Consider the following 23,941-nt stretch of genomic DNA (forward strand, 5'->3'; position numbering starts at 1 on the left):
CCAGGGAGTCGAGTCAGAAACAGACCCACCTGAGATGAAGATGACCATCAGACACCCATTTTCACTTTTTCTAACCTCACCCATATTTTATTCTCCCTGAATTCCCATCAACTTCCCCCCCACCCCTGCTCAGATTCCAATACTCATTACACACTAGGGAACTGGACAGTGGACAATTCATCTTCCTGTATTCAGAGATGCAGCACAGTAACAGGCCCTCCTGGCTCAACAAAGCTCCACCAACCAATTCCACCCATGTCACCAAATAACCCGTGTTTGGACTGTGGGAGGAAACTTGGATACTCCAAGGAAACCCACACAATCACAGGGAGAATGTACAAATTCCTTACTGACACACGGGATTGAACTGGCACTATGCCATCCCAAACCCATCAACGTGTGTTTTTGGGATGTGCGGAGAACCCAGAGCACGCGGGGGAAACCCGCTCTGTCACCGGAAGAAGATGCAAGTTCCCCACAGGCGGTGGCAAAGGTTGTTATTGATCCCAGGCTGCGGGCTCCGTGAGACGGCAGATTATCAAAGCCTGGTCGCTGACTGGCAGACGGCTGCTCTTCCGAGTGTGACACTTCAGTGAGGCGAGATGTCTTTGAGAAAGCACACAGAGCAACACTTTGGATCAAGTTGCATTACATGACCACCTCATACCATACGCAGTACCCAGTTACTTAGGGTGTGAGGAGAGAGGAGAGTGAGTGAGAGAGGAGAGTGAGTGAGAGAGGAGAGTGGGAGAGAGAGGGAGGGGGAGAAAGGGAGATAGAGGGAGTGAGAGAGATAAGGGAGAGAGAGATGAGGGGGAGAGAGAGTGAGTGAGTGAGAAAGGAGATTGTGTGAGGAGAGAGGAGAGAGAGAGTATGAGAGGGAGAGGGGAGAAAGAGAGACAGAGTGGGAAAGAGAGAGAGGGAGAGAGAAAGGGAGTGGAAAGAGGAATACATACACACACGTATGATCTAGGAAACAGATGGTTTGCCATCACAACAAAAAAAAGTCAATTGAGTGGGAGCTTCAGAAATGTCTGTGTTCTGTGAGTGTGAGTGCAGACTGAGTTTAAATTCAGCTGTGAATGCCAGTTGTGTGTGTGTGTGTGTCAGGGAGGGGGGTTGGAGGGGTGTGTTTTAGGGAGGGGTGTGGTGATGTCTGGGCGGGGATGGGAGGGGTGTGTTTTAGGGAGGGGTGTGGTGAGTCCGGGGTGTGTTTTAGAGAGGGGTGTGTGGAGTGTGTCGAGGATATGAGGGGAAGGGAGGGGAGGGGAGGGGAAGGGGAGAGAAGGGCGGAACGTTATGCAAATAGCTGGCGGCAGGGCCGGCCGATGAGTGGCGGAGCCGCGCTGTCAGCTTCAGGCCGGGTCCCGCTCCGTTGCCCACAGTCCAGCCGCGGTGGGGATCGCGGAGCCGGTGCCCTGCTCGGGGGAGAGAGGCCGGACTTTAGCCTGCACACGGGTGACATGCCCCTGGACGCAGCGAGCTAGACATTAACCGGGGAACATGCAGAGACTGTGGAGCGGCAGCGGGAGCAACTTCATCCAGACCCTGTCAACTTTCCTTGTCTTTGTGTTGACCGAGGGGCTGTGTGAAAGCAGGGGCCAGAGGCGGCTCGGACTGCAGGGTAGGTGGCTGTTCACACCCAGTCACACCGGGCAAATCACCCCCCTACCCCCTTCCTAAAGCCTCACCGCTTCGTTCTGTTGTCGAGTTGAACCGAGACTGCCAAACGCAGCACCGACAGCGATATTCCCGGCAAGATCTCTGTCCGGCGCCTTCGAGATATTTTGTTTATAACGCGCGTCACTGCGATTTTCTCAAGCTAGAAAAACGCTTCGATCTCTGGCAGTATAAAGATTTAGCCGTGGCGTTTGCTTTTTAATAACAATGCATTTTAATAAGTTTGCATTTTGCGTAATAACGATGCATTTTGATAAATAAAATTGCATTACGCCGAATAAGGATACACTTGATTGGTTAAATTGTACTACGCCTCATAACGGTGCATTTTTGATTTTTAAAGTTGCATTTTTTAGGTTTGCCTATGAAGAAACACTTACGAGAGCGACCGGTTTGCAGATTTGGTTTGAAGTTTATTTTGATGGACGGTTCTTGTTTTTGCAGAGCGCCATCTCCAAGCCCTGCCCGAGCCGGAGGTGGTTTACCCTGTCAAGGTTGATCACCTGGGCCGCTTCTTGTCCCACGACGTGTCCCACCAGGTGAGGCGGCTGCGGCGCCGTGAACTGACGGCGGAGCGGCCGCTCGGCCCCACCGTGTATTACAAGCTCTCGCACAAGGGCCGCCAGCTGTACTTCAACCTGACGGTGAACCAGGCTCTGCTCGCTCCGGGCTTCGTGGCTGAGAGGCACTACGGAGGGGTGAGAGGGGCCACGATTAGCCGACCCCAGCCCAATAGCTGCCACCTTATCGGGAGAGTGCAGGCGCCAACAGCCGGCAGCGGGATCGCCGCCATCAGCACATGCCATGGACTGGTAAGCACATCTGGAGGATGGCGGTGCAAATAATTTTCGTACTGTTGACTAGAAGATATTGGCCAAGGCAGTCAAGGTATAGATGGTACTAGTCGAGGCACCGAAACAGGCCCTTCGGCCCAACTCCTCCGTGCTTTCGAATTTGAAGGCAGAGTACAGGGTTAATGACAGGATTCTTAGAGTGGAGGAGGAGAGGGATCTTGGGCTTCACGTCCATAGATGCCTCAAAGTTGCTATGTTGATGGGGTGGTTAAGAAGGTATGTAAAGTGTTGACTTCATTAGACAAGGGATTGAGTTCAAGGAGTGTGTGGTAATGTTGCAGCTCTATAAAACTCTGGTTAGACCACACTTGGAGTATTGTGTTCATTTCTGGTTGCCTCATTATAGGAAGGGCGTGCAACCTTTAGAGAGGGCGCAGAGGAGATTGACCAGGTCGCTGCCTGGATTTGAGAGCGTGTCTTAGGAGGAGGACAGGCTGAGCAAGCTAGGGTGCTTCTCTTTGGAGTGAAGGAGGATGAGAGGTGACTTGATAGAGCTGTACAAGATGATAAGGCACATAGATCGTGTGGATACCCAGAGATCCATGAACTCCAGGGTGGAAATGGCTAATATAAAAGGGGCACCATTTTAAGGTGATTGGAGGAAAGTATAGAGGCGGTGTCAGAAGTTATCTACACAGGGAGTGGAACACATGCCAAGAATGGTGGCAGAGGCAGATACGTTACGCACGTTTAAGTGACTCTTAGATGATAGAAAAAGGGAGGGCTATGTAGGAGGGAAGAGATAGGTTAAAGAGTTTGGCACAATATTGTTTGTGGGCTGAAGGGCTGTACTATGCCGTAGCATCTGTCCTATGTTTGTTCAATGACCCTATCTGAACTAGTTCCATTTGCCTGTGTTTTGCCCACAACCTTCTAAAGCTTTTCTATCAATGTACCTGTGCAGGTATCTTTTAAATATTGTCATTGTACCTGCCTCTACCACTTACTCTGGCAGCTCATCCTGTAGACACACCACGCTCAACTTTGCCTCTCTCACCCTGAGCCTGTTCCCCTTCGGTTTCTGACTCCCCGTCCATGCCCACGTTATCTACACCCCTCATGACTTTATAATAAGGTCACCACTCAGCCTCCTTCACTCCAACGAAAACAGTCCCAGCCTGTCCAACATTTCCTTGTGACTCAAGCCCCCCCACCCCCAGTCCCAGTGATGCCTTTGTGAATCTTTTCTAAGGATAGCTGAGCTTGTATTTGTCACGTGTACAGTGAAATGTGTCGTTTTGTGCAGGGGCAGCCCGCAAGTGTGGCCATTGCTTCTGGTGCCAACGTTGCATAGTCGCGACTTACTAACCCGAACCCCTTTGTCTTTGGGATGTGGGAGGAAACCCTTGCGGTCATGGAAGAGAGTGTCCAAACTCCTCCAGCTTAATGCAATCCTTCCTATAGCTCAGTGACTGGAATTACTCATCGTCTCTCAATGTCTTTTACAGTTGTGAAGTGTCACCCAACCTGATTTCATGTAAATGACACATTTCACTGCAGTAACACACACAAAATGCTGGAGGAACTCAGCAGGATCTAAGGAGATGAATAAACAGTCAATATTTCGGGCTGAGACCCTCCATCAGGATTCTCTCTGTATTTCAATGGACAGGTGACAAATAAAGATAATCTTTGAATTTACTCCACTGAGCATTGCTGAAGCTCAACAATTCCAAGGTCCCACTGAATTCCCAACTCCGCTGTCCCGCCAAATTCCCACATTCCTTATTACCCTCAAAATGCCCAAAGATTTCAGCCTTGGATCTTCTCAGCAACAGAATCTGCAGAGTAGAGAATTCCAGATCCTCTCTGTGGGGAAATCTCTCCTGAGATCTGTTCTCCATGACATGTTAACGATAGACTATGACTTCTTGTTGTAACTTTTCCAGCGGGAAGAATCAACTTACTCAATGTACCCCTACCTCATGAGAAATGTAAATGTTAGTTCACCTTTCATTCTAAACTTTGTGGTAGGATTCACTTACTCAAACACTCCCCAGAGGTCAGGACTTCCATTGGGGGAACCGATCAGATGAACTCTCACTGAACCCCTCAATTTTCCCCTCACTCACCTCAACACTGCAGGGAGGCCAACATTTTTGTTAGGACACTTTGATTGCTTTTTTTTCCTCAGTCAGTTTTGGGTCGATGCCAGTTATTGGTGTAGACCTTGCTGTAGATTGCAACAGTCTTGGGATAATTTTTTGCAGTCTCAGCATCCTGTTCACCTCTGTGCTGAACTTCCAAACTCATAGACATCCTATGTAAAGACTAAACACAAAGTGATTCTGCCGATCTTCCTCCACATATGGTAATTCCTTCCTCCTCATCTCCGTTCTGAAGTGATATCCTTCTATTCTGAGGCCATGCTCTCTAGTCCTAGACTCCACTACTATAGGAAAGCCCTTGTTTAATATTGAACTTCTAGGAAGATAACCTTTTGGTTCCTACTTTTCTGTGAATCCTGGCTCTCTTAATGAATGACATTTGGCTGTCCATTTAAGTGGCCCATCCAACCATTGCTGATTTACCTTGGGGCCTTTTTCCATTTCCATTGATTCTAAACGTCTTCACAGTCCTTCGAGGTAGCCTGTACTCCTCAATTGAGCAGTAAGCCAAATTCCACTCAACGGAACATGGGCGTCAGGATACAGCATCCGAACTGCTGGTGCTTTGCTTGTGCAGCACTCACATACGCAAATAAATTAGAGTAAAACTGAGAAAGAACCGTAAGTACTTAATGTGGCAAACTTCTGATGTCACACATTCATAAAATATTAAGAATATATGAAGCTCAACTTAAGGTACCATGTCAAAGTCTTAGACACATATGTATGCGTGTATAGATCTGGTGGGAGCAAAGGATGTTGGGAATAATGAGTGTGGAGTGCCACGTGAGGGGTGTTGGACAGATGAGAAGGGGTGCCAGGGGTGGGGGAGGTGCAGACACACCCAGCCCTGAAACACCAGGCAAGGTCATTTGATTCCAAACAATTGGTTTATTGATCATTACAGAATGTGTCTCTTCCCCTCTGCCTTCCCCTTTTCCCAACCATGATTCCCCTGTCCCTGCCCCCTTCCCACTCTCAGTCCACCAGAGAAACCCATATCAGAAGCAGGTTTATCATCACTCACATGTATCATGAAATTTGTTCTTTTTGCGGCAGCAGTACATAGAATTACTACAGGACTGTGCAAAACTCTTAGACTCCCTAGCTGAATGTGCCTCAGACTTTTGCACAGCAGTGTACATGTAAAATATCCAAAAGTTATACACAGCATGAGTAATTAATGTTTTAAAGCATCATGTAAGCATTCCTTAAATTACCAAGGCTGGTCTAAGCACGATACCGATAATCAGGGATAAACTTTTACGTAATGTTAATGGAAATTATTGCTCAGATAGCATTCTCCTTTTTGAACTGTAACAACACTTGGCAGCTGATGATTTTGGTGGTACAACCAAAAGAAAGGCAACACAGGATTATGTAACTGTCTGACCGAAGAACTCTGCCAATACAAAGTGGGTGTAACCCTCCCCGAACATTGTCCACCAGAATTTCAGAATTAAAGTCGGCAGGGTTATATTTCAAAATTTAAGATAACTCCAGCAGATCAAAGATTCAAAGCTCATTTATTATCAATGTATACAGTATACAACCCTGAGACTCATCTTCCCACCGACAGCCACGAAGTGAAGAGACACTATGGAACCCATTCAAAGAAAGCATCAACCCAGTGCACAAAGGAAAGCTAACTATTTGCACAAACAGCAAAAATCAAGTGTATAAAACACATAATATTAAAAATCAAACCGCAGGCTCTTTGAAACAGTTTAGGATTGTTTAGATCAGTTCAGATCAATTTAGCACTGTGTCATTTGTTGCCTGCAGGTCGCTGAGCCAGTCCATCCGATCAAAATAACAATAAAAAAACAGAAACCAGAAACACATCATAACAGGAACTGCAGAATCCTTTAAAACCGAGTCCAGTCCACAGACTGCACTGATCAAACCTTCCCAAGACCCAGTACGCTGCAGCGAGGGGGAGGGAGACGGTCAAACAGAGGCAGATGGCACTGAACACCCCCTCATCTTCTGCTGTTGTTCTTGTTGATTTAAATCTTGCAGTTCACCACACTTTCTGGATTTGGAATTGGTTTATTATTGTCACATGTACCAAGATACAGAACAAAAACTAATTGAGAAAATTGTTGGGATTCCCTCCATTTATTTGGGACACTATGCCATTTAATTGGGTCAGGAGACTAATGCCAAAGAGTTTCCAAGTTGCTACTTAGCAAGGACGTGGACTGCTAGGCATAGGGACCTGGAGCAAGGATAGGGAGTGTGATGAATAGGGACCTGGAGCAAGGATAGGGAGTGTGATGAATAGGGACCTGGAGCAAGGATAGGGAGTGATGAATAGGGACCTGGAGCAAGGATAGGGAGTGTGATGAATAGGGACCTGGAGCAAGGATAGGGAGTGTGATGAATAGGGACCTGGAGCAAGGATAGGGAGTGATGAATAGGGACCTGGAGCAAGGATAGGGAGTGTGATGAATAGGGACCTGGAGCAAGGATAGGGAGTGTGATGAATAGGGACCTGGAGCAAGGATAGGGAGTGTGATGAATAGGGACCTGGAGCAAGGATAGGGAGTGTGATGAATAGGGACCTGGAGCAAGGATAGGGAGTGTGATGAATAGGGACCTGGAGCAAGGATAGGGAGTGTGATGAATAGGGACCTGGAGCAAGGACAGGGAGTGTGATGAATAGGGACCTGGAGCAAGGATAGGGAGTGTGATGAATAGGGACCTGGAGCAAGGACAGGGACTGCTATGATGGTTAGGCTTAGTCATTACTAACTCAGTGGGACATTGACTGGATGCAGAGCCGGGCTGAGATGTGGCAGATAGAGTTCAATCTGGAAAAGTGTCATGTGATTCACTTTGGAAGGTAGAACTTGCAGGTAGAATGCAGGGTTCACTAGAATTCAGAAGAATGAAGGGTCACCTCATTGAAACCTATCAAATGGTGAAAGGCATTGGTAGAATGGATGTGGAGAAGATGTTTCTGTGTTGGATGAGTCTAAGACTAGAAGACACAGCCTCAGAGTAGAGGGATATCCCTTTACAAAAGAGATGAGGAGGAATTTCTTTAGCCGGAGAACGGTGAATCTGTGGAATACTTCGCCACAGGCAGCTGTGGTGGCCATATCTTTATGTATATTTAAGGCAGAGGTTGATAGATTTTTGATTGGTCAGGGCTTGAAGTGATGCGGGGAGAAGGCAGGAGATTGGGGCTGAGAGGAAAATTGGATCAGCCATGATAAAATGGTGGAGCAGGCTCGATGGGCCAGATGGTCTAATTCTGTTCCTGTATCTTATGGTCTTAATGGTAGGATTGTTAGCAGAGGGATGGGGGTGGGGGAACAGAGGGATCTTGGGGTCCAGCTCCATAGATACCTCGAAGGAACGTTGAGTCGGGAAATTGAGTTCAAGGGCCGCGAGGTAACGTTGCAGCTCTAAAACCCTGGTTAGACCACACCTGGAGTATTGTATTCATTTCTGGTCACCTCATTACACAACAATGTGGAAGCTTTGGAGAGGGTGCAGAGGAGATTTACCAGGATGCTGCCTGGATGAGAGAGCATGTTTTAAGAGGAAAGGTTGAGTGAGTTAGGGCCTTTCTCTATGGAACAAAGGGGGGAATGAGAGATGACTTGATTGCTGTGATGGAGAGGCATGGACAGAGTGGACAGCTAGTGCCTTTTTCTCCAGGTAGCAAGGTTAAAAAGAGGGCATAATTAAAGTGATTGGGGGAAAGTGTAAGGCAGGATGTCAGGGGTAGGTTTTTTTACTCAGACTGCGCGATGTGTATAAGATGAACTGCTAGGGGTGATGGTGAAGGCAGATACATTAGGGGCATTTAAGAGACTCTTAGATAGGTACAAGGATGAAAGAAAAATAGAGGGTTGTGTGGGACAGAAGGTTTAGATTGATTTTGGAGAAGGTTAAAAGGTCGGCTTCACAGGGTGGACCTAAGGACCTGTGGTGTTCTGTGTTCAGTGTAACTTATCACCAAAGTGCTGCCATTTGCGCTGTAGAGGTACAGCGGACTGTGCCAGCACGTTGAAGGAGAAGGGACAGACGGGCTCATCGGTGAAGTATATTTCCAACAGTACAAAAAGTGTGGCAAGCTTTGAGGTCACAAAAGGTGCTCCTGAGAAACTAGACATGCTTTTCTAAGGGGATTTGGCAATGCATTAATTCACAATGATATCGTAAAATTATTATGTCGGCAAATGCCAATCAATTTAATAAGTCTGCCTGTTGAGGTCACGAGAAGGGAGATCGTGAAACAGATAGGAAACTCAATTTAACATCTTAGATTAAGTTTCCAAAACCATATTAAGTCACTAAAATACAAGATAATGTAATAAGAAAGAAAAACACAATAAACATATACATTAGTTAGCTTACAGTGTATTCACCCCTCCTTGGAAGTTTTCATGTTTACAACATTGAATCACAGTGGATCTAATTTGGCTTTTTTGATGCTGATCAACAGGAAAAAGACCCTTTTGTGTCAAAGTAAAAACAGATCTGTACAAAATGATTTAAATTAATTACAAATATAAACACAAAATAATAGATCGCGTAAGTATTCTTAGAGATGGTATATATAATTATCTGGATAGACAGGGTCTGATTAGGAACAGTCAACATGGATTTGTGCGTGGAAGGTCATGTTTGACAAATCTTATTGAACTTTTTGAAGAGGTTACAAGGAAAGTTGACAAGGGTATTGTCAATATGGACTTCAGTAAGACCTTTGACAAGGTTCCGCATGGGAGGTTAGTTAGGAAAGTTCAGTCATTAGGTATTAATATTGAAGTAGTAAAATGGATTCAACAGTGGCTGAATGGGAGATGCCAGAGAATAGTGGTGGATAACTGTTTGTCAGGTTGGAGGACGGTGACTAGTGGTGTGCCTCAGGGATCTGTACTGGGTCCAATGTTGGTTGTCATATGCATTAATGATCTGGATGATGAGGTGGTAAATTGGATTAGTAATTATGCAGATGATACTAAGATAGGTGGCGTTGTGGATAATGAAGTAGGTTTTCAAAGTTTGCAGGGAGATTTAGGCCAGTTCGAAGAGTGGGCTGAGCACTGGCAGATGGAGTTTAATGCTGATAAGTGTGAGATGCTACATTTTGGTAGGAATAATCCAAATAAGACATACATGGTAAATGGTAGGGCATTGAAGAATGCAGTAGAACAGAGTGATCTAGGAATCATGGTGCATAGTTCCCTGAAGGTGGAATCTCATGTGGATAGGGTGGTGAAGAAAGCTTTTGGTATGCTGGCCTTTATAAATCAGAGCATTGAGTATAGGAGTTGGGATGTAATGTTAAAATTGTACAAGGCATTGGTAAGGCCGAATTTGGAGTATTGTGTACAGTTCTGGTCACCGAATTATAGGAAAGATGTCAACAAAATAGAGAGTACAGAGAAGATTTACTAGAATGTTACCTGGGTTTCAGCACCTGAGTTACAGGGAAAGGTTGAACAAGTTAGGTCTTTATTCTTTGGAACGTAGAAGGTTGAGGGGGGACTTGATAGAGGTATTTAAAATGATGAGGGGGATAGATAGAGTTGACGTGGAAAGGCTTTTTTCATTGAGAGAAGGGCAGATTCAAACAAGAGGACATGAGTTGAGAGTTAGGGGGCAAAAGTTTAAGGGTAACATGAGGGGGAATTTCTTTAGTCAGAGAGTGATAGCTGTGTGGAATGAGCTTCCAGTAGAAGTGGTAGAGGCAGGTTCAGTATTGTCATTTAAAGCAAAATTGGATAGGTATATGGACAGGAAAGGAATGGAGGGTTAGGGGCTGAGTGCAGGTCAGTGGGACTAGGTGAGAGTAAGTGTTCAGCACGGACTAGAAGGGCCGAGATGGCCTGTTTTCGTGCTGTAATTGTTATATGGTTATATGGTTATTCACCCCCTTCAAGTCATTATTTAGTAGATGCACCTTTGGCAGCAATTACAGCTTCGAGTCTGTGTGGATGTCTCTTATCAGCTTTGCACATCTGGACACCGCAAATTTTCCCCATTTTTCTTTACAAAACTACCCAAGCTCTGTCAGATTGCATGGGGATCATGAGTGAACAGCCCTTTTTCAAGTTCAGCTACAAATTCTCAATTGGATTGAGGTCTGGACTCTGACTTGACCACTCCAGAACATTAACTTTGTTGTTTTTAAGCCATTCCTGTGTAGCTTTGGCTTTACACTTGGGGTTGTTGTTTTGCTGGAAAACAAATCTTCTCCCAAGTCACAGTTCTCTTGCAGACTGCATCAGGTTTTCCTCCAGGATTTCCCTGAGTTTTGCTGCATTCATTTTACCCTCTACCTTCTCAAGCCTCCCAGGACCTGCTGCAGTGAAGCATCCCCACAGCACGATGCAGCCACCACCATGCTTCACGGTAGGGATGGTGTGTGATGTTTGGCTTATGCTAAACTTAGCATTTAGTCAGATGGCCAAAAAGCTCCATTCTTGGATTCATCAGACAATAGAACCTTCTTCTAGCTGACTTCAGAGTCTCCCACGTGCCTTCTGGCAAACTAGCTGAGATTTCATGTGAGTTTTTTCCAACAATGGCTTTCTCTTTGCCACTCTCCGATGCACCCGAGCAACAGTTGTATGCACAGGCTCTCCCATCTCAGCCACTGAAGCTTGTCACTCCTCCAGAGTTCTCATAGGTCTCTTGGTGGACTCCCTCACTAGTCCCCTTCTTGCACAGTCACTCAAGTTTTTGAGGATGGCCTGCTCCAGGCAAATTTGCAGCTGTGCCATATTCTGTCCATTTCTTGATGATTGAATTAACTGTACTCCAAGGGATATTCGGTGACTTGGAAATTTTCTTATATTGCTCTCCTGACTTGTCCTTGAGGTGTTCTTTTGTCTTCACGGTGTAGTTTTCGCCAGGATACTGACTCACCAGCAGTTGGACCTTCCAGACACAGGTGTATTTTTACTGTAGTCAATTGAAACACCGTGACTGCACACAGGTGATCTCCATTTAACTCATTATGTGACTTCTAAAACTAATTGGCTAATTTGATGTGTCATATTAAAGAGGGTGAATACTTATCCAATCAACTATTTTATATTTTATATTTGTAATGAATTTCGATCACTTTATCGAGATCTGCTTTCATTTTGATACGAGAGAGTCATTTTCTGTTGATTAGTGTCAAAAAAGCCAAATTAAATCCACTGTGATTCAATGTTGTAAAGTAACAATACAGGAAGACTTCCAAGGGGTGGGGAGTGAATACTGTTTATAGGCACTGTATATGCCCATAAAGTGATGCTGGGCACAGGAGTGTCTATACATCAGGTGGCTGACAGAAAATGATAAAGTCGTGGTGATTGGGGTGTGGAGGGGTGGGTTAGTGGGTGGAGGTGTTGGTCAGCCTGACGACTTGGGGAAAGTAATTGAGTCTGGTGGTCCTGGTGTGGATGCTACGTAGCCTCCTCCCTGATGAGAGTGGGACAAACAGTCCCTGAGCAGGGTGGGTGGGATCCTTAATGATATAGCTGCCCTTTTTCTGGCACTATTCTGTATATATGTTCTTCAGACCCGGAGAACAATTATTTTGATCTCCTTTGCACTTGTGTGCGGGAAATGACATTAAACAATCTTGGAACTTAGTGCATCTTCAGCACACAAAGTGTTAAATACTCCAGGTAATTACATCCATAAATAAACACAACCGTACCCTTGAGTTGCTTCTCATTTCCTGCACTTAAACCGCTAAATTTATAGCAAACAGTAACTTGATTCAACAAGGGACTTGGGTTGTTTCACTTAAGGAATGAAAGTACTTTCATGGACTCTGAAATGTTTCATGGACTCTGAAATGTGGATCCTCTGTATAGAAATAGCTTAATTTTAATTGGAACTTATTTTGAACAGAAGCCAACATCGTTGCTGCAAAAAAAGTTGCAAAGAATAGACCAGTATTACGAGGGGTTTATATTTAATTTTATGTGGGGTGGAGGAGCTATTTATTACAGCTGACTGACTGTGGGCACATATTCAACTGTAGTGTGTACTAGCTATACACTAAGTGGCAACTCCTGTACCTAATAAAGTGGACACTGAGTGTATGTTCATGATCTTCTGCTGCTGAGCCCGTCCACTTCAAGGTTCAATGTGTTGTGTGTTCAGAGATGCTCTTCTGCACACCACTGTTATGGTTATTTGAGTTACTGTCGCCTTCCTGTCAGCTTGAACCAGTCTGGTCATTCTCCTCTGACCGCCCTCATTAACAAGGCATTTTTGCCCACAGAACTGCCACTCACTGGATGTTTTGTTTCTCACACCAGCCTCTGTAAACTCTAGGGATTGTCGTGTGTGAAAATCCCAGGAAATCAGCAGTTTCTAAGATACTCAAACCACCCTGTCTGGCACCAACGATCATTCCATAGTCAAAGTCACTAAGGTCACATTTTTTCCCCGTTCTGATTTTTGGTCTGAACCTCTTGAGCATGTCTGTGTGCATTGAGTTGCTGCCATGTGATTGGCTGATGAGATATTTGCATTAATGAGCAGGTGTACAGGTGTTGCTAATGAAGTGCAGGTAAGGCATCAGTAAATGAAAAATGGTGCCAAGACACAGGGAGGCAGTGACTGAAAAAGAGATGGATGGTATCAGTACTGTGTGATTGTAATGTTCGGGAAGGGCTGGTTCAAAATATCCTATGTTGATGCAGTGCAGAATGGGGCTTTTCAATCAATCTTAAGACCATAAGACTAAGGAACAGAGTTAGGCCATTCAGCTCAACGAGTCTGCTCTGCTAGTCCACCATTGCTGATCTATTACCCCTCTTAACCCCATTCTCCTGCTTTCTCCCCATAACCTTTGATGCCCTGATTAATCAAGAACCAATCAACCTCTGCCCTGTGTATGCCCAATGACTTGGCCTCCACAACTGTCTTTGACAATGAACTGCACACATTCACCAGCCTCTGGCTAAAGAAATTCCTCCTCATCTCTCTTCTAAAAGGACATCCCTCTATTCTGAGGCCGTGCCCTCTGATCCTAGACTCCGTCACGACTGAACACATCCTCTCCACATCCAATTTATCCAGACCTTTCAATAGTTGATAGGTTGCAATGAGATTTCTCTGTTATTGTTCTAAACTCTAGTGATTACAGGCTCAGAGCTGTCAACACTTCTTAGGTGTTAATCCTTTCATTCCTGGAATCATTCTTGTGAACCTCCTCTGGACTCTCTCCAATGCCAGCACATCGTTTCTTAGATAAGGGGCCCAAACAGACAGCACTATGGGCAACCCCGCTCCTTTCTCTTCCCCATTTTTCCATTTTATCCAAACCATTTTAGAAGGAATCATTTTCATTTTTTTATCGCATGTACAGTGAAATGTGTGGTTTGCCATATCAACCAACACACCTAAGGATGTGCTGGGGGAAGCCTGCAAGGGTTGCCATACGTTATGGTACCAACATAGCATGCTCACAATGTTCAGTAGGACAACACAGAACACGACAAGCAACAAGACAACTCCCTTTCCTCACTACCAATCACCCACACTCACCGCCAGTCCTCCAGACCCCAGTAATCAGGCTTTGACTTCCAGATCCTTAATTGACCCCTCAGACTTTGATATTCGGTTTTGACCCTCAGGCTAGACGATGACTGGACTTTGAATTCCAGGCTCACCAAATTGTCGGCCCTCAGGGACCTGGAATTCCAGGCTCACCAATCATTGGCCCTCAGGGACCTCGAATTCCAGGCTCACCAATCATTGGCCCTCAGGGACCTCGAATTCCAGGCTCACCAATCATTGGCCCTCAGGGATCTCGAATTCCAGGCTCACCAATCATTGGCCCTCAGGGATCTCGAATTCCAGGCTCACCAATCCATCGGCCCTCAGGGACCTCGAATTCCAGGCTCACCAATCATTGGTCCTCAGGGACCTCGAATTCCAGGCTCACCAATCATTGGCCCTCAGGGATCTCGAATTCCAGGCTCACCAATCATTGGCCCTCAGGGATCTCGAATTCCAGGCTCACCAATCATTGGCCCTCAGGGATCTCGAATTCCAGGCTCACCAATCATCGGCTCTCATGCTCACATGGACTTCTGATCCCATGACAGCCCGACATCTGCGGGTGCCCTTCTCCGTATATCCACGTCACTGGCCTTTGAGCTCAGAGCAGAGTTGTAGATTCCAATCTGCTTCCAGCGCAATTACAAGCAGCTTGTCCCCAATCACAACTATTTAAAAGTAGCTTTCTTGCCTCAAACCGAGTTAAATTAGATGCTACTTCCGGCATTGCCAACAGTCTCTCCTCATTTTCATTTCAGAATATTCTACATTTTTGGTTTAGATCCTTCCGAAGGTTTTTCCTTTAAATGTTTTAAGCAAAATTTAGGGGAAAAGGTGGAGGCATTGAAAGCACTTAAAAAGGGGCTTTGTGAGGGAAATGGGTGGTTGATGTTTGAAGTTGAGACCCTTCATCTAGACTAGGGGCTCCCAACCTGGAGTCCATTGACCCCTCAGTTAATGGTAGGAAATGGAGTAGACGTAGAGAGGATGTTTTCAATAGTGGGAGAATCAAGCCTCAGAATAGAAAGAGATCCCTGTGGAATGGAGATAAGGAGGAATTTCTTTAGCCAGAGGTTGGCAAATCTGTGGCATTTATTGCCATGGACGGCTGTGAAGGCCGAGTCATTGGGGATATTTAAAGTGGAGGTTGATAGGTTCTTGATTAGTCAGGGCGTTAAAGGTAACCTGAAGAGGACAGGAGAATGGGGTTGAGTGGGAAAATAAAATAGCCATGATTGAATGGTGGAGCAAACTCGAATGGCCTGTTTCACTGAACAACGTCTCGGGACAATCAGACTCCAAGAGAGAAGAGTGTGGCAAGCACCATTGAACTACGGACAACAATGTGAGATCCTGCAGTCAGGACTGTAGATTATTTGTAAGCATGAATTAAGGTGGGCACAAGATTTCTCCTCACGTGTTCCTACTGCACCGTCAGTGTGGCTGGCCTGGGTGTAACTCCCGTTCCTTACTCAGCAGATAATGGATTCAAATCCAGCTGCTCGGGAGGCTCCAGTGCACAGATTGTATGAAGCTGCAGATAGTTGTAGAGCCAGCCAGCTCCATCTCAGGCACGTCAGTGTGGCTTGTCTGAATGTAACTCCCGCTCCTTACTGAGAAAATCTGACCACAGATCAGTGTGGGTAACTTCACTCACTTCAACACTGAATTAACTCCACAACCTACGGACTCACTTTCAAGGACACCACAACTCATGTCCTCAGTGTTATTTATTCCGTTTTCGTATTATTTGCACAATGTTTTTGTCTTTTGCTCATTGGCTGTCAGACTTTTTTATTAATAGTTTTTCATAAATTATTTATTTTCTTCTAAACACCTGCAAGAAAATTAATGGTAAGTTAGTATATGGTGAACATATTTTATACTTTGATATTAAATTTACTTTGAACAGGAATTTGAATGTAAGTCACTGTTTGCTGACACAGAGGGCGGTCAATATGCAGACCAGGATGCTAGAGGAAGTGGTTGAGGCAGGTACATTAAGAACATTTAAAAGGTAGTTGGACAGGTAGGTGAATAGGAGAAGAAGGATTTGACCACAAGGCCATAAGACCATAAGATATAGGAGCAGAATTAGGCCATTTGGCCCATCGAGCCTGCTCCCCATTTCATCATGGCTGATCCATTTTCCCTCTCAGCCCCAATCTCCTGTCTTTTCCCCGTATCCCTTCATGCCCTGACCAATCAAGAATCTATCCACTTCTGCCTTAAATCTATATAAAGACTTGGCCTCCACAGCTGCCTGTGGCAAAGAATTCCACAGATTCACCACTCTCTGGCTAAAGAAATTCCTCCTCATTGACATTTTAAAGAATGTTCATCTATTCTGAAGCTGTGTCCTCTGGTGTTAGACTCTCCCACCATAGGAAACATCCTCTCCACCACCACTGAGGCCTTTCACCATTTGATAGGTTTCAATGAGGTCACCCCTCATTCTTCTGAAATCGAGTGAATATAGACCCAGAGCCAACAAACGCTGTTCATATGACAAGCCATTCAATCCCAGAATAATTTTTGTGAACCTCTTTTGAACCCTCTCCATTTTCAGCACATCCTTTCTAAGATAAAGGGCCCAAAACTGCTCACAATACTCCTGATGCCCCATCAATAACTCTAGGAGACTGGAAGTGAACGATAGGCTTTTGTTAACAGCGAAAAAGGGAGCACGACATGTTGAAGATTGAGGGAGGAGCAGTGCCCCAATCGCCTTTATACAGGAGCAGTCAGCAGAGGGGCGTGTCCAGACAGGTATACATAGTTTACCACAACTCCCAAGTGAGGGATCAGCGGTGCTTTAGAAAGTCTCAACGTAGCATCCTTGCTTTTATATCTTAGTCCTCTTGAAATGAGTGCTAACATCTCATTTGCCTTCTTCACCACAAACTCAACCTGCAAGTTATCCATTTGCACCTGTTTTTTTATTGTATTTTCTCCCCTTTTAGAAAATAGTCTACCCTTTCATTCCTTCTACCAGATTGCATGACTGTACACTTCCCAACACTATATTCCATTCGCTACGCGCATTCAAATACAACACCTTTAGCTGTATTCACCCCTTTTGATGCTGTCCGCATTTTATGATGCAGTTTGTCCTGTTGACTGCAATTTTGCCCTATCAACAGCCTCTCCTCACTACACACTGCCTCTGTTTGTAAACCAGCTACCTCATCTTCAGGCACTATCACTCCAGTTCCCATTCCCAAATTAGTTTAAACCCTCCTGAATTTGGGCCAAACATAGTACATGGGATTACTTTAGATGGGTATCTCGGTGGGGGTGACCCATTTGGGCCAAAGGGCCTGTTCCTCTGTGTAAGACGCTAAACATTCTGCATCGCTAATCGATATTGCACGCTTTCCTCCAGTCACCTTAAAATTATGCCCTGTCACGTCATCTATTTCTGTCCTGGGAAAATGTGTCTGGCTGCCCACTCAATCAGTGCCTCTCATCCTAGAGCAGGGGTTCCTAATCATTTTTATGCCATGGACCAATATCATTAAGCAAGGGGTCCGTGGACCCCAGGTTGGAGACCCCTGTCCTAGAGGGATAATAAATCAGCCAAGTTGGAATGGTGGAGCAGACATGATGGGCCAAATGGCCTCAATTCTGCTGCTATCTGTGCTTTCTTTTCCCGAAGTAGGCAGTAGAGATCTTCACTGTAACTCTGCAATGTTTACTTCTTAACCAATAGGACCAAAAACATTTAGAGGTGTGAGATCTTGCTGTGCATCTTACATTCTAGGACTGATAACTCTTCCAAAGTACTTAGCTGGCTACAAAGCTGATTGGAACGTTGTGGTGTTGGGAACATGATGTAGAAATGAAAGTTCTGTGCTGAAGATTCTGTGTGGAATCAGCTCGATGTTGACGGATTACTGCCGCTATTTATAGCCTGAAACTTGTGACTATACTTTATTCCCTTTCATCATTTATGGTTGAAACAGTTTATGATTTCTTCATTTCTGTCGTGCTGAGGGAATGAAGATTATCTGCCCAACTTTTGCTTTAACATATGTAGAACTTACTGCTGGCTGCCTCTGCCACAGGCTGTAGTTCGTGAACCAATTATGGCTTCAACAGAACTCTGAGAATGTTGTTGAGCTGAGTCCAGATGCAGTGTGTCTTCAGAGCCAACAAAACTGGTCTTGTGTTTCCATCAAGCTGACACCTGCCCTCTCCTTGTGAAAGTAAATGGATATGGTGATTCACAGCAGTAGAGACAATTGTTATGTCCTACTGAGAATTTTGACCTCTGCACATAATCAAAATTCAAAGTAAACTTAATATTAAAGTCCATATGTGTCACAATGCACTACTCTATGTTTCATTTTCTTGTGGGCATTCACTTTAGAATCAGAATCAGGTTTAATATCACTGACATATGTTGTGAAATTTGTTGTTTTGCAGCTGCAGTACATTGTAATATATAATAAAGCCTATAAATTACAGTTAGAAGTAAACGCGTGTGTCTGTGTGTATAAAGATTGAATTAAGTAGTGCAAAAAGAGAGAAACAAACAGTGAGGTAGTGTTCATGGGTTAAATGCCCATTCAAAAATCAGATGGCAGAGGGGAAGAAACTGTTCCCAAATCGTTGAGTGTGTGCTTTCAGGCTCCTATACCTCCTCCCTAATGGTAGCAATGAGAAGAGGGCATGTCCTGGGTGACGGGGGTCCTTAATGATGGATGCCGCCTTTTTGAGGCATTAGTTGTTGGGGAGGCGAGTGCCCGTGATGGAGCTGACTGGGTTCACAACTTTCTGCAGCTTTTTTTCAATCCTGCGCAGTGACCCCCCCCCCCCCCCCCATACCAGATGGTGATGTGTGGGTTTCCTCTGGGTGCTCTGGTTTCCTCCCAAGTTTCAAAGATGTACGGGTTAGAATTAGTAAGTTGTGAGCATGCTCAGTTGATGCCGAAAGGATGGCGTGGTCACTTGAGGGCTGCCCCCGGCGCAATCTTCAGACTGTGTTGGTCGTTTCACTGTATGTTCTGGTGTTTCAATGTACATGTGGCAAATAAAGCTCATCTTTGCATTGTTTGGAAAACTTTGTTGGTGGGGTGATTTCCCACGTACAAAATATTTCCCAAACTGACTGCTTCCCCTTTTATTCAAGATGCCTTGAAAGAATTCCACCCCAGTTCCTTCGCATTTACAGCTTGTTAAGGACCACCTTGTGTTGAAGGCTGAATTGTAAACACTCACTTTTCAATACCCATCAGGTGCGTAGTGTAAATCCCCTGGTGTCAACAATCAGGCACATATCCCAGGAAGTCCCAGAGCAGCAAGTGTTGCTGCCTTGCCCCAAGGTGGGGAGATTAGCCCGGTAATATAACTTCCTTCCTACAGGCAAAAGGTGCCTGCTGAAGACTGATTTGAACTCTGTGTTTTGTAACTCGCCGCAGGGTAGATTTACAAGGATGTTGCCAGGTTTGGAGGACCTGGAGTCTTAGGGAAGGATTGAAGAGTTTAAGACCTTAGACCATTGAAGATTGAAAGGAGATTTGATAAAGGTATACAAAATTATGAGAGGGATAGATAGGGGAAATGCAAGCAGATTTTTTCCACTGAGATGAGAAAATCTGCAGATGCTGGACATCCAAAGCAGCAGCACACACAAAATGCTGGAGGAACTCAGGTCAGGCGGTATCTACGGAGGGAATGAGTTGTTGACGTTTCAGGTTGAATCCTGACGATGGTCCTTGGCCAGAAACGTTGACTGTTTATTCTCCTCTGATGATGGTGCCTGACCTCCGGGGCTGCCCCGGTATTTTGTGTGAGAGCCCCAGCACGTACCGGCTCCTTCACCCGACTGAACAACACTGGAAACAAGAGGGATCTGTATTTCTATGCAGAGAGTCCCTGGTTTACCCAGGCCGATTCATGGACACCCACACATACAAACAAGCTCCTGTAATATTATAAAGTTCAGAAGTTCAATGTATTTACATTGGTTCATTTCTACGGATAGCAGAACATCTATGAAAGTGTAAACAGTCAACATTTTGGGCCAAGACCCTTCATCACTGATGCATGCAAGCTTGATTTCAAAGTTTAAGGGAAGTTTGGATAGGTCGACGGTTTGCTCTTTTCCACAGTTGCTGCCTGGCCTGCTGAGTCCTCTCGTATTTTGTGTCTGTTGCTTTTTCCATTGAGGTCAGGTGGGACTACAACGAGAGGTCATGGGTTAAGGGTGAAAGATGAAAAGTTGAAGGGGAACTTGAAGGGAAACTCCTTCACTCAGAGGGTGGTAAGAGCAGTTCGGTGTTGTGTTGCTAGTCATTGTAGGCTGCAGAGCCATTCTTTGCTGAAGTGTTCAGTCCGTATTGAACACACCAATCAAACCGCTCAAAAACAACAACAAAAAAGAGTAAAAAACACAAAATGCTGGCAGAACTCAGCAAGCCAGACATCATCTATGGGAGGAGGTAATAACGACATTTCGGGCCGAAACCCTTCATCAGGAGTGAAGTAACATGGGATGGTCGAGGGAGGATAAGAAGTGGGGGGAGGGATAAAGTAGAGAGCTGGGAAGTGACAGGCTGGAGGGAAATGGGCTAGGGGAAGGTGGAGAATTATGGGAAATAAAAGAGAAAGAAAGGTAGGGCTGGGGGAGAGATTATAGTAAGGGGGGAAAAAGAGAGAGAAAGAGAACCAGACTAAAATAATAGATAGGGATGGGGTAAGGGTGGGGGGCAGGGGTATCAACAGAGGTCAGTGAGTTGGATGTTCATGCTGGCAGGTAGGAGGCTACCTAGGCGGGAGATAAGGTATTGCTCCATCGACCTGCGTGTGGCCTCATCTTGACGGTAGAGGAGGCCATGGACAGACATGTCGGAGTGGGATTGAAGTGTGTGGCCACAGGGAGATCCCGCCACTGCTGGAGGACCGAGCGCCGGTGTTCGGCGAAACGGTCTCCCAGTCTGCGGCGGGTCTCCCCAATGTATAAATGGCCACATCGGGAGCACCGGATACAGTATATCACCCCAGTTGACTCACAGGTGAAGTGGTGCCTCACCTGAAAGGACTGTCTGGGGCCTGGGATGGTGGTGAGGGAAGAAGTGTGGGGGCAGGTGTAGCACTTCTTCCATTTGCAGGGATGAGTGCCTGGACGGAGGTCCGTGGGAAGGGATGGGGGGGATGAATGGACAAGGGAGTCGCGTAGGGAGCGATCCCTGTGGAAAGCCGAGAGTGGGGGGGGGGGAAGGGGAAGATGTGGTTGGTGGTGGGATCACGTATGAGGTGGAAGAAGTGCTACACCTGCCCCCACACTTCTTCCCTCACCACCATCCCAGGCCCCAGACAGTCCTTTCAGGTGAGGCACCACTTCACTGCCAGTCAACTGGGGTGATATACTGTATCCAGTGCTCCCGATGTGGCCATTTATACATTGGGGAGACCCGCTGCAGACTGGGAGACCGTTTCGCCGAACACTGGTGCTCAGTCCTCCAGCAGTGGCGGGATCTCCCTGTGGCCACACACTTCAATTCCACAGACCACTCCCACCCTGACATGTCTGTCCATGGCCTCCTCTACCGTCACGATGAGGCCTCACGCAGATCAATGGAGCAATACCTTATCTCCCGCCTAGGTAGCCTCCTTCCTGCCGGCATGAGCATCCAACTCATAGACCTCTGTTGATACCCCTGCCCCCCCCCCCCTTACCCTCATCCCTATCTATAATTTTAGTCTGGTTCTCTTTCTCTCTCCTTTTCCCCACTCTCTATAATCTCCCCCCAGCCCTACCTTTCTTTCTCTTTTATTTCCCATAATTCTCCACCTTCCCCCTAGCCCATTTCCCTCCAGCCTATCACTTCCCAGCTCTCTACTTCATCCCTCCCCCCACTTCTTATCCCCCCTCGACCATCCCATGTTACTTCACTCCTGATGAAGGGTTTCGGCCCGAAATGTCGTTATTACCTCCTCCCATAGATGCTGTCAGGCCTGCTGAGTTCTGCCAGCATTTTGTGTTTTTTATTTATTTCCAGCATCTGCAGATTCACTCGTGTTGCCAAAAAAAATGAGTAACCTGAATCCAGATAAACATGCACCATGAATCTTGAAGTCCCCCAAAATAAGCCCACGGCCTCGCCAATCAGTCCTTGCAACATGGAACCCAAGGCTCCCGCACTTTCCTCTGACAGCGACTAGTGAGAGGGACAGGAAGACCAGTCAGACGCAGGCAGGCATTGCCGAATACTCGCCAGTCCTTGGCGATTTCAACCTTGCTCGATGCCTCAGTCAGAGAGAAGCAGTGGGGTCGATCATAGGCTCATCCCCCGTCTCCAGGATTCCAGGCCGCATTCTCTGCATCAAGCCTCACTGATCTCCCTCGACGACAGCAAAGCGCCAGATCGCTCATTCGGCCCACAAACAGACCATCAATATGTAAACCACAGGTTCCAGTCTCAGCAGCTTTGTAGTAGAAAGAAGAAGATGAAGTTAAAGAAGTAGTTTTGTGAACTGTCGGCAGGATTTCGCCGTCGGTCATGTTGCTCGCTGGCGCCATCTAGTCAATTTGAACCCTGTTAGTGTATTTTAAATTGCTGCAAGGAATTGGAAACTAAGCCTCCACGGCAAAGAGAGATGAGCTTGTTAGGGAAAACGCGGTCATTGTGTTGGCTTCAAGGACGGTTCTTAAAGGGGAGGTGAGGATGAGTGACTTCATGAGGGAATTGCAGAGGTAACTGGATGAGGCTCATTCCTCTGCTGGAGAACCTGGAGTTTGGGGGATAAGGACAGCACGGTAGCGTAGTGGTTAGCACAACGCTTTACAGTACCAGTGACCTGGGTGCAAATCCTGCTGCTGTCTCAAAGGAGTTTGTTTGTTCTCTCCGTGGCTGTGTGGGTTTCCTCTCACAGTGCAAAGAGGTACCGGGTTGGTAGGTTAATTGGTCATTGTAAACTGTCCTGTGATTAGGTTCTGGTTAAGCTGGGGGGTGCTGGGCATTGTGGCTCGAAGGGCAGGGAGGGCCCACTCTGCGCTGTGTGTCAATCAATCAATAATTACATCTATAAAAATAGAGGGCTGTGTAGGAAGGAAGGGTTAGATTGATCTGAGAGTAGGTTAAAAGGCCGGTCCCACATTGTGGACTGAAGGCCTGTACTGTACCGTAACGTTCTACGCAGAATATCTTGCGTAAAGAGTGAAATTTTCCCCCTTAATTCCCCCATTGATGGGTAAATGGTCAGCAACTGAATAAGTTATGTTAATTAAAAAAGTAAACTGAGCTTTTGACAAACTGTGGTTAGTGTGGCCGGTGTTTATGAAAATATGGTTCTCTTCTCCCCAAATTTTTATACTTATTTCAATCTATCCCAATTTTTATTCCTAAATCTTTTTTTGATTCCTTAGACTCTATTATTTTGTCTCATCTGTGGCAGAATAAGCACTCTAGAATTAATAAAATCCACCTCCAAAAATCTAAAAAAGAGGGTGGCATGGCTTTACCTAACTTTCGCTTATATTACTGGGCAGCTAATATACGTTGTGCTGCCTTCTGGTCTTTCTTCCACGGTCAACCCGAGTGCCCTAACTGGGTGGCAATGGAGTTGAGCTCCACTAAAGAATTATCTATATCTGCACTTCTTGGCTCTGCACTCCCTAGCAGTCTGCCCAGATCAACAGCTAATCCTCTGGTTAGACACACTTTGCGTATATGGGCTCAGTTCAGGAAATGCTATGGTTTCCAGGGGTTTTCCGTTTCTAGCCCTGTCGCACATAATCACCTTTTTTTACCTACT

At 45.9% G+C, this 23,941-nt stretch overlaps 1 protein-coding gene across 1 annotated transcript in view; it reads left to right on the forward strand.

The window, feature by feature from the left end:
• Positions 1–1,318: 1,318 nt before the first annotated feature.
• Positions 1,319–23,941, forward strand: part of LOC140718649 (A disintegrin and metalloproteinase with thrombospondin motifs 7-like) — a 193,526-nt gene continuing 170,903 nt past the window's right edge. Inside the window, exons 1-2 of the mRNA XM_073032672.1 lie at positions 1,319–1,624; positions 2,125–2,492. Of these exons, the coding sequence (XP_072888773.1) occupies positions 1,504–1,624; positions 2,125–2,492 (489 nt within the window). The 5' untranslated portion in view covers positions 1,319–1,503. The remainder of the gene's footprint in view (positions 1,625–2,124; positions 2,493–23,941) is intronic.

Source organism: Hemitrygon akajei, chromosome 30 (genome assembly GCF_048418815.1).
Source record: "Hemitrygon akajei chromosome 30, sHemAka1.3, whole genome shotgun sequence".
Classification (NCBI taxonomy): domain Eukaryota; kingdom Metazoa; phylum Chordata; class Chondrichthyes; order Myliobatiformes; family Dasyatidae; genus Hemitrygon; species Hemitrygon akajei.